Source organism: Erigeron canadensis, chromosome 4, assembly GCF_010389155.1.
Source record: "Erigeron canadensis isolate Cc75 chromosome 4, C_canadensis_v1, whole genome shotgun sequence".
Taxonomy (NCBI): domain Eukaryota; kingdom Viridiplantae; phylum Streptophyta; class Magnoliopsida; order Asterales; family Asteraceae; genus Erigeron; species Erigeron canadensis.
Genome location: NC_057764.1, coordinates 19,957,324 through 19,973,436, shown reverse-complemented (window position 1 = coordinate 19,973,436; position 16,113 = coordinate 19,957,324). Strand labels below are relative to the sequence as shown.

At 36.7% G+C, this 16,113-nt stretch overlaps 1 protein-coding gene across 1 annotated transcript; it reads right to left on the bottom strand.

Annotated features, from left to right (window-relative positions):
• Positions 1-32: 32 nt before the first annotated feature.
• Positions 33-4,497, bottom strand: LOC122598310. The gene is made up of 11 exons (XM_043770902.1): positions 4,411-4,497; positions 3,000-3,040; positions 2,785-2,867; positions 2,616-2,677; positions 2,219-2,292; positions 2,008-2,081; positions 1,804-1,885; positions 1,618-1,704; positions 1,049-1,123; positions 676-729; positions 33-328 (listed from the first exon to the last, which is right to left on the bottom strand). The coding sequence occupies exons 2-11, from the start codon at positions 3,000-3,002 to the stop codon at positions 167-169; spliced, it is 756 nt and encodes a 251-aa protein (XP_043626837.1). The 5' UTR covers positions 3,003-3,040; positions 4,411-4,497; the 3' UTR covers positions 33-166.
• Between the last annotated feature and the right edge of the window lie 11,616 nt (positions 4,498-16,113).

The window sequence follows — 16,113 nt, the reverse complement described above, 5'->3', positions numbered from 1 at the left end:
TCCTGCAAATTGTGATATACTCCATGTTCATGGACCAAAATCCTTAAAAGTAATTTCAAAATTTTCTAGTAATTTTACATTTGCATTGAGCAAAGAAAAACAAGAGAGTATACAAATTGCCGAAAGGTTGACATTTTACCTCACCTCACTGTTCAGCTCGATTTCCTCATGATACATAAACATCATATTCATCACCACCGTCATAATCATAATTATAATTGTCACTATAGCTGCAAGACTCTTGTTCGTAATCTTCCTTGAAGACCGTAATGGACTCTTCCTTTTCATGTTCTTTACCATTAACATAGTGAAATTTTGTTGGAATTTGCTGCACAAAAGGTTAAAAATCTATGAATAAAGGGGTAATCACATTACACAATATTGTTTCTCTATTGTACGAAAGTTATAGCAATTTCTACTTTGGAATCCCCTATTAACATATATGCAATGTTTGACTTGAACGAATTAGACTATTAGTTAAACGTCTAAAATGCTGTTCAGTGACAACAAAATGGGATTACTTACCTACTCTTTTAGTACCTAAGTTCATAGTTTTTTTTTCTACCCATACAACCCCAATAAAATTCTATTTTATATGAAAAAATTGAGATTGCAACGTCTAAAACAGCGTATTAGAAGAAAGTGAAGAGATGAAGCAAAGGAAACATTGGTTACCTGATCACCAAAGAGTGAGTCCTGCATGTCATAATTAACTTTTGAACTTAATTTCTGCATTAGAAATGAAACCAACAACTATTTAGATAATGATAAAATTGACAAAACTAGAGAGGCAATTAATAGCCACAAAACAACGAAATCTAATCGTCTGAAACCATTCTTATATAAGAACATAATGATGAATTAAATCTGCAATATCGTATACAGGGCATGATGAAAAGTAATTATGCATTTTGATTGGAGGTAGGTGTATTTTCCTAATATAAGAACAACATCACATAGCATACTCACGTTCAGAGCAGTTTTAACTATTTTCAAACATGGAATCGTAGAATGGCTACAAGAATACAGCAAGGTTATTGTGACAAACCTTCTTCATTGGCAATTGACTAGTGCTAACAGACATTGGGCTTTTTGCATCCACTGCTAACTTCCTCTTATCTTTCTGGTTAACAAAAACAAGGAGAAGAAAAGAATTAGATAAACTGTAAGAAAGATCATGTAACCATGTATCTATTAAATAGCAACATCATATGAGTTCAAATGGAAGAAAAAAACATTATTTAAGGGGTTCATACACAATGCTATTGACAACTAATAATGTTATCATTATTTTCAGGTATTGTAAGATATTGTATTCACTTCGGCTAATAAAGGTGAACATGAACTATTACCTTGACTACAGAAGGTATAGCATACAAAAAATGAGATTACATAGATTGACCATGATGCTTTGAATACGTAAATATATTGACAAAACACAAGGACCCGATTCTAACTTCTAAGTCCAAACATCACATGCCAGCAGATGTGATGAGCCTTGGTAGAAAGAAGAGCTGGCTTAGTACATATCTATAAACACTTTTTTTCAAACAATTTCTAATTGAATCGTCTCTATATGCGGGATAAAAAGATGCTACATAAGTTATTGTGACAAACCTTCTTTGTAAACAACTGACCTGCACCTGCAGCAGTTTGGACAGGCTTGAGGCGTCTAGTAAACAAATCCAGCTTTCTGTTATCATTCTGGGTCACAGAAAAAGTAAAAAATTGGAGCTATCGTAAATAAGCATAACTTAGCGCCAAAGAGTCATGTATGAGTAAACAAAATTCAGAAAAACATACCCTTCTTGCCACATCTCTTAAGAAAGTATCTTTCTGATTATATGTATCTTCAAATAATACTCTCCCACAATCAACACAATGTCTGAAAGTATTATAAGGAAATAAAATCATAAAGGGTTCATCACCTTAACCATAATTAGAAACAGAGAAATGACGAATCACAGAAAAAAGGAAAAATCGAGGATTCTGGTCAATACTACTTACATGGTGCCGGTAGTCTTCTCATGAGATGTCCCACCTTTCCTTGCACAATGAGAGCACCAAATCATCTCTCTTCCCTGTAATGTGTAAATTTTTTTGAATAGATGTCATATTGTTAGTAATATCAAATCTTAATCAAGAACTAGATGCAATGGTTGACTTTCTTATGTTCTATTATTGTAACTTTACACCTAAAATGTTTTAAAGTACAAACCTTATGAAATCTTGTATCATGTGAAACTTCATTGATCCTATTCTTGTGAATTAGCTCTTTAGTTGCGATATTCCCTGCAACATAGCAAAAATATAGTTATACAATATAGTAATTGTGCATAATCACAAATTGTGGAAAAAAGTATTCAACGTAGAGCCGAATACTAGTACTAAGGGATAAAAAAAACAGATTTTTTTGATGGTAGAATAGAAGGTCTATATTTGTTTTGAAGCAAAGTCCTATCATAAATTTCGACTGCCATGACTGATTTTACAATTTTAAGTAGAAATTTACAAAAAAGAAGCAGAGCTCAATGAAGTAAACTAGAGTAAATGGCATACACGCAAAGTGTAAGAGACTTAAAGAAAAAGAGCACTGAATAAGAATCATCACGTACCTTTCCGATGTGACTCCAAATAAGCACCTTCAAATAAAATTTTTCCACAATCAATACACGATCTGGTGTTAAAACATGAGGGGGTCAGCAGATGATATATAACACTAAACACGCATACAATTTGCAGATAAAGGCCAAAAAGGTAAATTATGTCAATAAAAGTACTTACGTCGTGTTGCTGGTGTAATCATGAACTGTGTCACAATTTTTTCCACAATGAGAGCACCAAATCATCTCTCTTACAGGATTTCTCTGTTAACAAGAATTAAGAAAAAATCAGAATTTTCAGACAAAGAATAAATGCTAAAACAGACATTGTGAAAACGTTATGTAAGCAGCTTTTAAGAATGTTAACCCATATTAAATCGTTTGTGATAAATTTACCATTGTGTCCGTTTCTTCGCAGTGCAGACGGGTCTTTTCCTCTGCAAATTGCAAAAATGAGTTTTCTATTATTATATACATGTTGACAAGCAAAGAGATATCTGCCAATTAATTACATATATACGCGAGAATCTGCACATTTAGTGCACATGTAACTATTCATCCAATGGATTATATGATTATGCATTCATGGTACTGGTACCGCCTTAATGAGGTTGTTCAAAAACGTTGTATATGCTTATATAACCAGTTGTGTAACTGTGTAAGAACTACACACATGGCATTATCCCCAAAAATAATGTACATACATTATTAATTAATTTAGCACAAAGAATTAGGATTACAACCACTTAAGAAGACTAATCCATAGTGCCAGTCATATTATTAAGAAAAACTAAAATGGTGAGATTCGGCGAGAAAATGAAATCTACTAGTGACTCCAGGCCTACGGTTTGACTACTCATCGACTACAAGCATCATACCAAGATGTACCCTTTGAATACAAAGCTAAATGGTAAAAGGCTACTTTTTCAACCTCATGACAGAAATCGTCTTAAAAAACAAACCTTTGGCAAAACTTAATCAACTCTATGCCAATTCTAACTCATCAAATAATACCTTAAGAAGCATCAATCAAAATATATATGAATACCAAATAACACTATGGCAAACACACTAACTACATAAGTACTAAGATATAATTACATATCATCATATACTAAGAAAGTAAGAAACTATCTTAATTAAGATTATCAAGGATTCAAAAACCAAAAACTGACTAAATTCCCAAACCAAACCAAACCTTAACTGGGAACTAGCTACACATTAATTAATACATATTTTATAGCCAAACTTAGTTTCTTGAACCAAATTCTTATGAGTTCAAAACAATCTTGTTTTTTGTGTTTTTATTTTTGTTTTGCCCTGTTTTCTTCTACATTAAAAAAAAGCACAAATTTCATAATTATCACATATATATATATACCATTATTCTATACAAACTTAATTTCTTGAACCAAATTCTTAAGAGTTCAAAACAATCTTGTTTTTTTGTGTTTTTCTTTTTGTTTTGCCCTGTTTTCTACATTAAAAAAAGCAAAAAATTCTTATTTATAACATATACATATACATTATTCTATATTGTCTGATCAAACACCTTAAACCCCAGAAAATCCCAATAATTAATTAGTCAAAATAATACACATACATTGATCAAAAAATCTTGATAAAAAGAAATTAAATTAATAAAAGATAAAGATTCTTGACCATCGGAAAACTTGTCGGAAAAAAGATTAAAGATTTTGGGCTTAGTTACAACTATAAGTAAGAATGAATGAATAAAGATTTGTTTAAAGTTACAAAGAAAGTATATTTGATAATGGGGTGGTTTTAAAATAAAAAGAAAGATTACCGGCATTAACGATGATGAACGGCGGCGGTCGGAAAAGCAAAGAAGATGAGGGTGGCAGTGGCAGAAAACAGACTTTATTATGTAATGATGGCGTCACTACTTTCTTGGGCTATAAGTATGGGCCGGATGTATATATAAGTTTGAAATACTTGGAGCCTACGTTGTAAGACTTGGGGCCTACGTTGGTTTAACTAACATTACTTCGAGTTTTGACTTTTAACTTTTAAGTATGAAAGATCCTATAAAGATATTGTTAACTTTATAGGTTAAAGTTGATGATTTTGACATTTGGATTAAAATCAAGGGTCAAGATTCAAATATCAACTTTGAATCTTAACTTTTGATTTTAATCCAAATGTCAAGTTTCTCTCAACTTCACCTATGAAGTTAACAATAACTTTAGAGGATCTTAATCCCTTATTGAGACATCGGGGGTGTTTGATTGAGCCTATTTGGAAACATATTTGGAGATGTTTAATTAAGCAGTGTTTGTGGTTTAATTTATGCCCTTTTGGTTTGCTGAAATCTTTTAGATGGTTTGGTGGAATCCTTGTTTGATTGAGCAAATGAAACATATTGAAATTTAAACTTTTTCCAACCAATCTCATAAAACAAAAAATTTGAAATTCCTTCTAAATATCTAAGGTTGTAAACGAACTGAATTAACACGAACCAGACCTTGTTCATGTTCGTGCGTTTAACTTAACAAACGGTTCATGAAAAAGACAAATGAACATAGTGTTGTGTTCACGAACGGATAAACAAAGATGATGGTTTGTTCATGTTAGTTCGTTTGTGTTCATGAAATTAATAAACGAACACTAATGAACGAACATTAATAAACGAAATAGTATCGCTACACAATTATTATCCCCTGATAATATACATTATTTTCATTTTCATTTAGCTTGATTGATGATATGCATTAGATATAAATAAATGTGGTGATTCTTTTTAAAATACACTGAACCTCATCAAATTTTTGCATGTACAATAACATGTGGAATTCCCCAAAAGACAGTTGAAACCCTTGGAACATAGAGATATTATTAAGTGGTTGATAATCACTTGGACACTAGTCTGGCAGGGAGATTAGTGAGTACCAAATGGTATATGGGATCAGAGGGTTTCCATCCAATTACTCTTTTTTGTGTCTTAATAGTGTACAATACATCAAACATCGAATCACAATTGTATTTAAACGCAACACAAAGAAACCTTTGTAAACATCAACTCACAATTGTATTTAAACATCGACTCACATTTGTATTTAAACATCGACTCACCTTTGTAAACTTTTGAAGGGTTCAGAATCCCCCCGCCCTTAAAAGTTCCGTTTTGGATAGATCCTATGTTAATCATTGTTAAATGTAGGGTCTGCTTTTGTGCGCACTTGCTACTATCTGGCCTGTGGTTGAAACTCTTAAATATATGATATTGTTCCACTATGATTTGGAAATTTTTCGTATATGAGTAGCGAGAACTTGCTACTATCCGGCCTGTGGTTGAAACTCTTAAATGATATTGTTCCACTATGATTTGGAAAATTTTCATATATGAGTAGCGAAAACTTTTTTACATATTCAAATCATAGACTTACGATAGTATCGAACATAGAATACGATGATTTATAGATTGAAAACCTACTTAGGTTGAAACTCTTGAATGATATTGTCCCAATATGATTTGGAAACTTTGCAAATTTTAAGAGCGAGAACTTTCTTACATATTCCAATCATGGAGTTACGATGGTAACATTTGGATAAGAGAAACCCGCTTCCGTTTTTTCCCCTATTTGAACCTAAATTGGTCAGTTCAGTGACGGATTAAGATTAGGGCACAATCACTACAACTCCTGATAAATCAGTGCGAACCTAACAAACTCTTAGCGAGTCTAAGGTGGCATTGATTGTGTGATGAATATGATATGATTGATTCTTGATTGACTGTAAGCATTGAATGCGATTGAATTGAAGGTGTGTATTAACAGGCATTGAATTGAGCTTGTATAGAAAGTACATTTGGAAAGGTGACAAACACTTTCGAGGATTCTAATGTTTTCAGTTTCTTTTTCTTTGTAAAGACTGTAGCTTGACATGTATTGATTATCCATATGAATATTTATGTTTATATGTCATATGTATAATTTATGTACAAGGTTACCTTTGTTCTCATGCCTGCCAAGATGTTATATTTTACTAAGCTATAAAATATGATATGTACTCGAGCAAAGGATGTCATAGCTCATGCCATATGCTATTCAAGCAAGGCATGTCATAGCTCATGCCATGTGTTATTCTAGCAAGGCATGTCATAGCTCATGCTATTCTAGCAAGGCATGCCTTGCTATTCTACCAAGGCATGTCATAGCTCATGTTATTCTAGCAAGGCATGTCATAGCTCATGCCATGTGCTATTCTAGCAAGGCATGTCATAGCTCATGCCATGTGCTATTCTAGCAAGACATGTCATAGCTCATGCCATATGCTATTCTAGCAAGACATGTCATAGCTCATGCCATGTGTTATTCTAGCAAGGCATGTCATAGCTCATGCCATGTGCTATTCTAGCAAGGCATGTCATAGCTTATGCCATGTGCTATTCTAGCAAGGCATGTTATAGCTCATGCCATGTGCTAATCTAGCAAGGCATGTCATAGCTCATGCCATGTGCTATTCTAGCAAGGCATGTCATAGCTCATGCCATGTGCTATTCTAGCAAGGCATGAGCATGAGAATCATTACTAGAGAAAGTATGAGCATAAGGTCATAACTCGGGCATCATCTATTACTCGAGCATCATCCACTACTCGAGTATCCCCTCGCGACACTTCCTTGTTCGAGCAAACCTCAAGCGAACTCATTACTAGAGCAACATAACTCGAGCCATACCCTTGAGGGGTTATTTTGGCTGATTAAGCAAGGTTCGAGTACTATTACATAACTCGAGACATCTTTTGTAACTCGAGCTTTTTGAGAATACCCTCTTAGGGGTTTCGAGAGATTAATTTACTTGCTATTATCCACTCGTCTTATTGTCGTGGATATCTATACACGATCATCCCCTTTTCTAGCCATCTAACCATAGTATTTAACTTTTGGTCTTTCTTTAACATGTGTGTAACATAACCACAATTATGGGTGTGTAAACGGTAGACTATGTGTTAGATATTATATTGTATCAAGTTCGAGATAAATCATAACTTTTGATAGTATAAACTAATCTAGTAACTTCTGATTGTATAATCCACAAAAAACCATAACTTTTGATTGTAAATGGTCAAACGATGTATATATATCAAAATCGTTTTTGAACAAAAAATATTTTATATTTTTATAGAAATCAATTTATTGTAGAAAAGTTTAGCCGGTGGATAACCAAATAATTTCACAAAATGAATGGGCTAGCCCATTTAGTAAGCAAGTTCTGAAAAGGAGGTGAAATGATATGTGGGCAGTGGGCTTTTAAGTTTGGAACAAGAAATGAAATTTAAATGGGCTAGCCATTTATAATAAATTTTGCATCTTTAAGACTTTAACCTCTTTCATTTGGTCCCCATTTGTTGAGGCGAGCGGCTTCGCTTCGACCCATTTTGTAAAATAGTCAATCGCAACCACCAGGAATCTTTTCTTGTTCTGCGCTTCGGGGATTGGTCCTACAAGGTTGATTCCCCATTGTATGAAGGGCCAAGCCGAGATAACCGAGGTCACATCATTCTTTGGTTGTCTCGGGACATTGGCTCGCAGCTGACACGCCTCGCAATTCTTCAGTAACGCTGTGGAGTCTTGGTGCATAGCTGGCCAAAAATATCCCAGCCTCATGGCCTTCGTCGCGACAGACCTTGCTCCTGAATGGGCTCCGCAGATTCCCTCGTGTATTTCTCTGATTATCATCTCCGCTTGTTTAGGCCCTACACAACGAAGCCATGGCGTGACGAAGCCTTTCTTGTATAATTTTTTGTCTAGGAGCTTGTATTGTGGAGCTTTAACTCTAATTTTCTGGGCTTCGTCTTTATCGGCCGGGAGTATTCCGCTTAGCAAGAATTCGTAGATGGGGGTCATCCAATTTTTTCCTTCTTCCCCCACGAGGTCCGAGATCTATTTTTCTTCTATTGACCTTTCCTTCAGGACTTCCACCAGTTCTTGTTTTCCCAAATGTCCAAATGTGAGCGAAGCTAACTTACTCAAGGCATCTGCTTTTTTGTTCTGGTTTCTTTGGATGTGTTCTATCTCAAAATGACTGAAGCATTCTATCAATTCCCGCACCTTTTGTAGGTATAACTTTGTTGTTCCTTGCTTTGCATCGTATTCCCCTTTCACTTGACACGCCACTAATTGGGAGTCAACGTATGGATGGATATTGCGGATTTTCATGTCTCTGGCCATTCGCAACCCTGCCAGCAATGCTTTGTATTCGACCTCGTTGTTGGTTACTTCGAATTCAAACCTCAGCACATAGGTGAATTCTTTGTCCTCTGGGATAAATAACATGAGGCCCACCCCGTAGCCGTCCGAACTGGCGGCCCCGTTAGTGTACAACTTCCAGGTGTCATATTCGACGCTTTCCATCACCTCTAATGATACAGAATGCATCATGGAGTTCTTTCCCTCATGGACTTCGGTAATGAAGTCAGCCAGCACCTGTCCTTTAACAGCATTCCTCGCTCTAAATTCTATGTCATGTTCTCCCAACTCGATGGCCCACTTAGCTAACCGTCCTGATTTTTCCGGTTTCACCAGTATTTGTTTTATCGGTTTATCGGACAGAACAACGATAGGGTGCGCCTGGAAGTATCTTCGTAACCTACGTGTTGCGTGAACTAATGCCAGGGTAAGCTTCTCTAGCTCTGGGTAGTTGGCTTCTACACCTTGTAGAACCCTGCTCACGAAATAGATCGGGACTTGATGTCTATCCCTTTTCGCCACTAGTACTGCACTTACACATTCAGTCGGTGCTGCTAGATACACGAAGAGAGTTTCTTTTGACCTCGGGGCTGTAAGTGTTGGCAGATCTGCGATATATTCTTTCATTTGTTCTAGCGCTCTGTTTGCTTCGTCCGTCCACTTAAAGTCCTTGTTGCTGGCGCAGCCCTTAAGTATCTTAAAGAAGGGGAGCTGCCTGTCTGCGCCTCTGGAAAGAAAGCGACTGAGTGCGGCGAGTTTGCTGTTTAAGCTTTGGGCTTCCTTAATTGTTTTCGGCACCGGGATCTGCTTTAATTTATTTATCTTCGAGGGGTTTGCATGGATCCCTTTGTTACTGATGTAATATCCTAAAAACTTGCCTTCTTCTACACCGAAGGAGCATTTTTTAGGGTTCAGCTTCATGTTTATCCTGCGGAGGTTTCCGAAGGTCTCGAGTACATCTTCTATGAGGCTTTCCTCGTCTCTGCTTTTGACGACCATATCGTCCACATATGCTTCTAGGTTCCTCCCTATTTGTGTTACGAAGGCTTTATCGACCAATCGTTGATACGTTGCCCCTGCGTTCTTCAAACCAAACGACATCTTTTTATAACAGTAGGTCCCCCTGCTCGCCATTTGTATTTGGTGGTACCCTTTATATGCATCCAGGAAGCACTTTAGTCTATGTTCCGTCAGCGACTCCACCTTCCAATCAATTTCCGGCAAGGATAACAGTCTTTGTGGCAAGCCTTGTTCATGTTCATGAAATCGACACACATTCGCCATCCCCCGTCCCCTTTTCTCACCATTACGGGATTAGCGATCCATATTGGGTAGGTGGACTCCCTTATTATGTCGGCTCGTAACAGCTCCTCTACCTCCTTTCTGGCAGCTTCGTCTCTGTCCGCGGAGAGGCTGCGTTTTTTCTGGTGGACTGGTTCTACATGTTTTCGCTCGTTCAGGCGGTGCTCCGTCACGAAGGGCTTGCCTTCTAACGTGAGGATCCGAGGTACTCTGGTCATATCTTCGTATTCCCAGGCGAAAATGTCCATGTTCGCCTGCAGCAGCTTTCGGAACTTGTGTTTGCATTCATCGGAAAGGTGCACACCAATAGAGATTGTTTGGTCGGGGTAATCAGGGTTGATCATAACTTTCATCGTATTTTCCTCTTCTTGCGTATCCTTCAGGGCGGGCGGACTCCCGTCATCGCCCCTTTTCACGTCATTGACTTGTTTAGCTGCCTCGTAGGTTGAAGGGATTGTTCCTATCCCTGTCTCGGATTGGAACTTTATAAGCCTGTGAATTACTGAGGGCACTATCTCCAGCTTTTGCATTGCGGTTCTCCCCAGGAGAATATTATAGGGTGATGGGGAGCGTACAATCGAAAGATCCAGGGTCTCAGTTCTTTCATGTATTCCGTCGCTGATGGTGATGTCCAAGTCGATTTCCCCCAACGGCCATGCGTGCTCTCCCGAGAAGCCAATTAATGGGCCCCGGGGTCTATTTTTTGGGCCAACAGGGCGCTTGGGAGTTTGAGGAAGCAGTGCTCAAAGATTATGTCGCACTCACTTCCGCTATCCGAGTAGACCCTTCTCACTTCGATGTTGAACAGCGTGGTTTGAATAATGAGACGGTTGTTGGATGGTTTATCCTTTCCTAAGGGAGGGAAGTAAAAACCTTCTGTCTCGATCCGACGCGGATCTAGGGGACTGGTGGTTCCTTGGCTGATCGCCAGGGCTGCCCTCCTGTCCTTCAGGGGTCTGCTTTTGTTCTTTTTCACCATTTCCTGCGGTGGGAGTGCACAAAGATATTTGTCGTGGGTTCTAGATTCCGGTTCGGGTCCCACGGATGGCGCCAAATGTTTGTGCACCAAACCGAGATTAGGTTTAGAAAGGGGGATGATGGGTGTTTTTGGTTATTTGTTGGCGATTCCCCGAAGATAGAGTGAATCTCTTTACGCCAATTGTATGTGTAGTTGCGTTGTTTTGATGAGTTTGGATCTGATTATATTGCGTGTATATATATGGTGCCTTCGTGAGGTCTCTTTTTATAGGGACGATCTTGGCTTGGAAAATAAGCCAAGATTTAGGGTTTTCTTAAAAGAATAACTTCCATAGTTGATAGCCCTCTTGATAAGAACAAATCCCGATTTTGTAGGAAAACAACTCTTATCCTCTTTTATCTTTTATACGACCTTTGTTACGTACAACCTTCATGATGCGCTTCGTACTTCAAGTAGGGTGTGTCATCATCAGCGTCTTCTATATTTGTCACCATCGTAAGTCTATGATTGGAATGTGTAAAAATGTTCTTGCTACTCAAAGTTACCAAATCATAGTGGCACAATATAATTTAAAAATGGTCAAAACCAAAAATGATGACAAGCATACATAACAATCTTCTCATTTGATCTCTCTCCTATATATACATATATTCATATATACATATATTATATAGATTTAAATTTAAAAAAGTATTTACATTTAAACTATTTTTTTAAAGCATAGACTGTATAGATGATTAGGTATTAATATATGTAAACGAGAAATTATTCATGAACATAAGCGAACGACTGTTCACGAACATAAATATGCGAGCTTTCACGAAGAGATTATCGAACGTTCCCGAACATAAATGCACGAACGAGAGCTTTGTTCATGTTGAGTTTCAACTGAAGCAGTTTTCCAGTCTATAAATTAGTGTCTTTTATAGTCATCAACACAATTTAAAAAATTTATCCCATGCATCCTCATGACTCCCTCACGCAAAATTATAACACAATGAACCTAGTCTATGTTTGTTTTGTTGTAGTCATCTTTTTCTTCAATATTCCATGTTCGGGTGGAACATGGTCATTGCTCAACTCAAATATCTGGGTTTCCGCTATGCATATGCAGCTACTCCCGAACGACCATGTCCTCATATACGACCGAACGAGCTTTAGGACTTCCAACGTGTCCATTCCGATTGAAAAGTGTCCCCCCAATTCCACTGATTGCTCGGCCCATTCGGTCGAGTATGTGGTTATATTCAATATAGATCCTATCGAGTTATCCATGGTGCATAATAAAAGTATTTTTAAGGATACATTTTCATACATGGCACGACCTTGTACATACATAATGATCATACATATTCTCCTTCATAATTGGTCTTTGGAAAAGAACCAAATTGTCCCGCTTAAATTATTGGTGCGCGGTATATGTACCCATACCACCACATCGCACCAAATTGGGTCCAAAATGATGACTGGGCATTTATATGGGTTTTATTCCCATCAATTTATTAATTAATTATAACCATCAACTAATGACATATTTACAGCACTTGTCAACTTGATGAGAAAGTATTCCAGTCTTAGGAGGAGAGAATAATATATAAAGACTGGTAACACAAGAAATTTCTTGAATGCATCACCAATATCAAATCTTTGACCCTAAAAGTGGTCACATATGAAGTCCAAAATATTATAACTTATTAGATGCATTCACATATACAAATAGAGTGACAAAGTCACTTATACCAGCATCAAATGCACCTGCTCAAATTAAACGTGGGAGGCCAATCGATTCCAGAAACAAGAACCCACGAAAAGAAATGAGCAAATACATAGTTGTGAAATTCTCAACATTAATGAAACCTCTATAAAGGTAAATATTCTAAGGACATACATGATATCAGAGGAAAACATAGTCCTTGATGAAATAACGGTTTCAAAATGAAAAATGATATCTCAATACATATTAGTGCACTTTGGAACTGGACAACACATGCATGTTGACAATATATATTTTAATATGCTATAGAAACAAACGTAAGAAATACGTATATAAAACTCTAGATATATGCAAGCACAAAGATGATTGGCCCAAAATGACAAGAAGCCATAAAATTCGCTCAGAAAGCGAAGTATCTTTCGGACCTATAGGTTGCACACCCATAACGTCGAACCAGTAGGTTATAAAAGGGTGATTGAATTAAAAAAGAATGAGATTATATAAGACACGATTAGTTGCACAAAGTTTCTCTCAAATCCTGAGTTATGAGGAAACATATTCTCCCGTAATTTATGCAACAATAAAAAGATTTTAATCGATCTTACAATCTCTGAAGGACTTCATATGAAACTAATTGATGCCGTTACTATATATTTAAGCGGGAATGTTGAAAATAACATCCATATAAAAATCTGGTTTAATATAGTAAAAATCGACCCATTGAATATCTCATAAACGTACGCCTATACTTGAGATATACATATAAGTGTGTCTTGGACGTGCGTAGGTTCATGCTTTGATTCAGTTCGAACATGTCTTCTTAATCGGCAGTAGTATGGCTGTTTTGGGTGTGAGTTGAAACATGAAAGAGGTATTCGGCCTAGAACTGAATATGTTTTAACATGATTGGATCCCATAAAGAAATACAAGAAGCATGCAAGATCGAATCAATCAAGTAGACCCGAAGACCATTTATGACAACAATGCTGGTTACATAGATTTGATCAGAGAAGAGTACATCAAGAATGATAGACTAAAGCACATTTCACCAAGATTCTTCTCAACATATGATCTACAAAAAGGAAGAAGAAATATTCATGCAACAAATCGAGTCAAGTGTGAACTTGGATGACCTATATACAAAGTTCTCACCTTGAAGTAGTTTCGCGTTGTTGTCACACAAGATCGGGCTTCGACTATTGAAGACGTTTGCTCAATTCATGGGGAGTATTACACGCGTTGCGCTCTTTTTCCCTTAACTAAGTTTTATCCCACTGGGTTTTCTTAGTAAGGTTTTTAATGAGGCAACATAACAACTTGTGTATAATGTATAGTGATATATATTTGAGGGGGAATGTTATATATTTTACCCTTAGCTTATTCCTTAAGCTTAGTGAACATTATATAAGGGTTAAACCCTATTAGTTGGTTGTACACACAATATTAAGATATACGATTATCACATATGTGCCTCTTTCTTTCTCCATTTTCTTATCTTTATCTTTGTGTTGTTGTTTGTTGATCCAAGATCAAACTATTTTCTAACAACAATTATGTCCTTTTTTCCATAAAGGTTGATTAGTTAATAAGGATAAATTAGTAATTATACTCATAAATTAAAAGGTTTCCAACCAAATCCTTCCAAAAATGGGAGGAAAGTTTTTACATTAAAATGGCCTTAGTTTTCTTTTCTTCCCTTTTCTTTTCTTTTGAAAAAGAAACTCAAGAATGCAAAATAGATGAATTTTCTTATCCTTTCCTATCATATCCTTTAAAAAAAACTTGAGAATGGAGTGTAAAGGCACGTTTAATTTTGGAAAATGTATTTTAATTTTTAATCTTTTAATTTTTTAAAAGATGGAACGAGTTTTTTATCTCTAGAAACCAATGAAAAAATTGAAAACACATTCAAAACTAACATGTTATTGTCATTTTTTATATTAAAAAACATGTTCTAATATATTTGGTTAAGTGGTACGTCGGGGATAGGTGGGGGCAGGGGCAAGAGGTGACGGGAGGCGAGGACGGGGGTGTAGGGGGAGATTGAATATAATTTGAGGTTTTTTAAATTTAAAAAATAGAAAATGAAAAGTGAATAATAATAATAATAATAATAATAATAATAATAATAATAATAATAATAATAATAATAATAATAATAATAATAATAATAATAAATATTTTCTAGTTTCTAATGGAAAAGTAGGAAACAATGCTTTCTGTTTTCTTGAAAAACATTTTTGGAAAGTTATAATTTGATTTTCCATGTTTTCTTAGAAAACAGAAATGGAAAACAGGGGTACTTTTTTCAACTAAACACGTCCTAAAAATTAAAAAAAAAATTAGGAACTTTTTAAATCAAGCTCAATCATTGATTATTCTTTACATGATGATTGTTGTTGTTCAATATTTTATACCATTTCCCACGTGATTTTAGGACCAATTATTCGTTGTTTTTATAGTTTTATATCCAACTTTCGATGCTTTGAGGTTATTGGAGATTTTCCTACAGCTACTTATTATGCTCTAGATTGAAGGCATCCTAATCCTACAGTCTTCCATGGTTGTTGCTTCTTTCATCTCCTACTTCCCATTGTACCCCCTTGGAACCACATCCCACGCATGGAGAAACTCTTCCAGGTCTTGAAAATTTGTGCTAAGTTGCTCAATTCGTTGCTCAGTATTCCTAATTCTCCAGTCCGCTTCTGTCGCCCTTCTTTCCTCTGCAATCCTCCTGCTCCTCAACATCTCCACATCACTCATGCTACGCATTAGGTGTTCATTGGTAGCCGTCAGATTGTTCGAAAGCTCGACTTCCCTATTCATCAAATTGTTTGTTGCCTGCTGATAGAACCCAGCCTGTGATCCATAGTATTGGTTCGAACCTCCAAGGTGTGCACCTTATTAGCGACCTGCTGCAGTTCCCCATATCCCGTCATCGCCATCATTCCCAACTACATATGGTCCATCTGTCGCTCCTGCTCATGAGCCATTGCCACAAGAAGGGGCACTGTATGGTGTGGCTGTTCTTGGGTGTTGGACGATTCGCCATTGTTGGAGGTAGGGGCTGGAAGGTTAAGAGCGGTTCGCCATTCACTTATGTACCTTGGGATTTTTGTACTCCAATCCTTGTTAGTCTGTTTCCATTCCATTGGCTGCATCAGGGGAGGAGTTTGATAGCCTGGGTTCTCTTCAGCGGGCCAGAAATAAGACCCGTTTGGGAACGGTTCGGGTAATTGGTCTTGCACAACCTCCTTGTGACGCGGATGGATCACACTCATTCGTGCTGTGTGGGTGACCCGGGT

Excerpts from the sequence above, each read along its gene's own strand:
- LOC122598310 (XM_043770902.1), bottom strand. Across the intron at positions 2,082-2,218 it reads ATGATACAAGATTTCATAAG|GGAAGAGAGATGATTTGGTG; the intron begins GTTTGTACTTTA and ends TACACATTACAG. Across the intron at positions 1,705-1,803 it reads TAAGAGATGTGGCAAGAAGG|AATGATAACAGAAAGCTGGA; the intron begins GTATGTTTTTCT and ends TCTGTGACCCAG.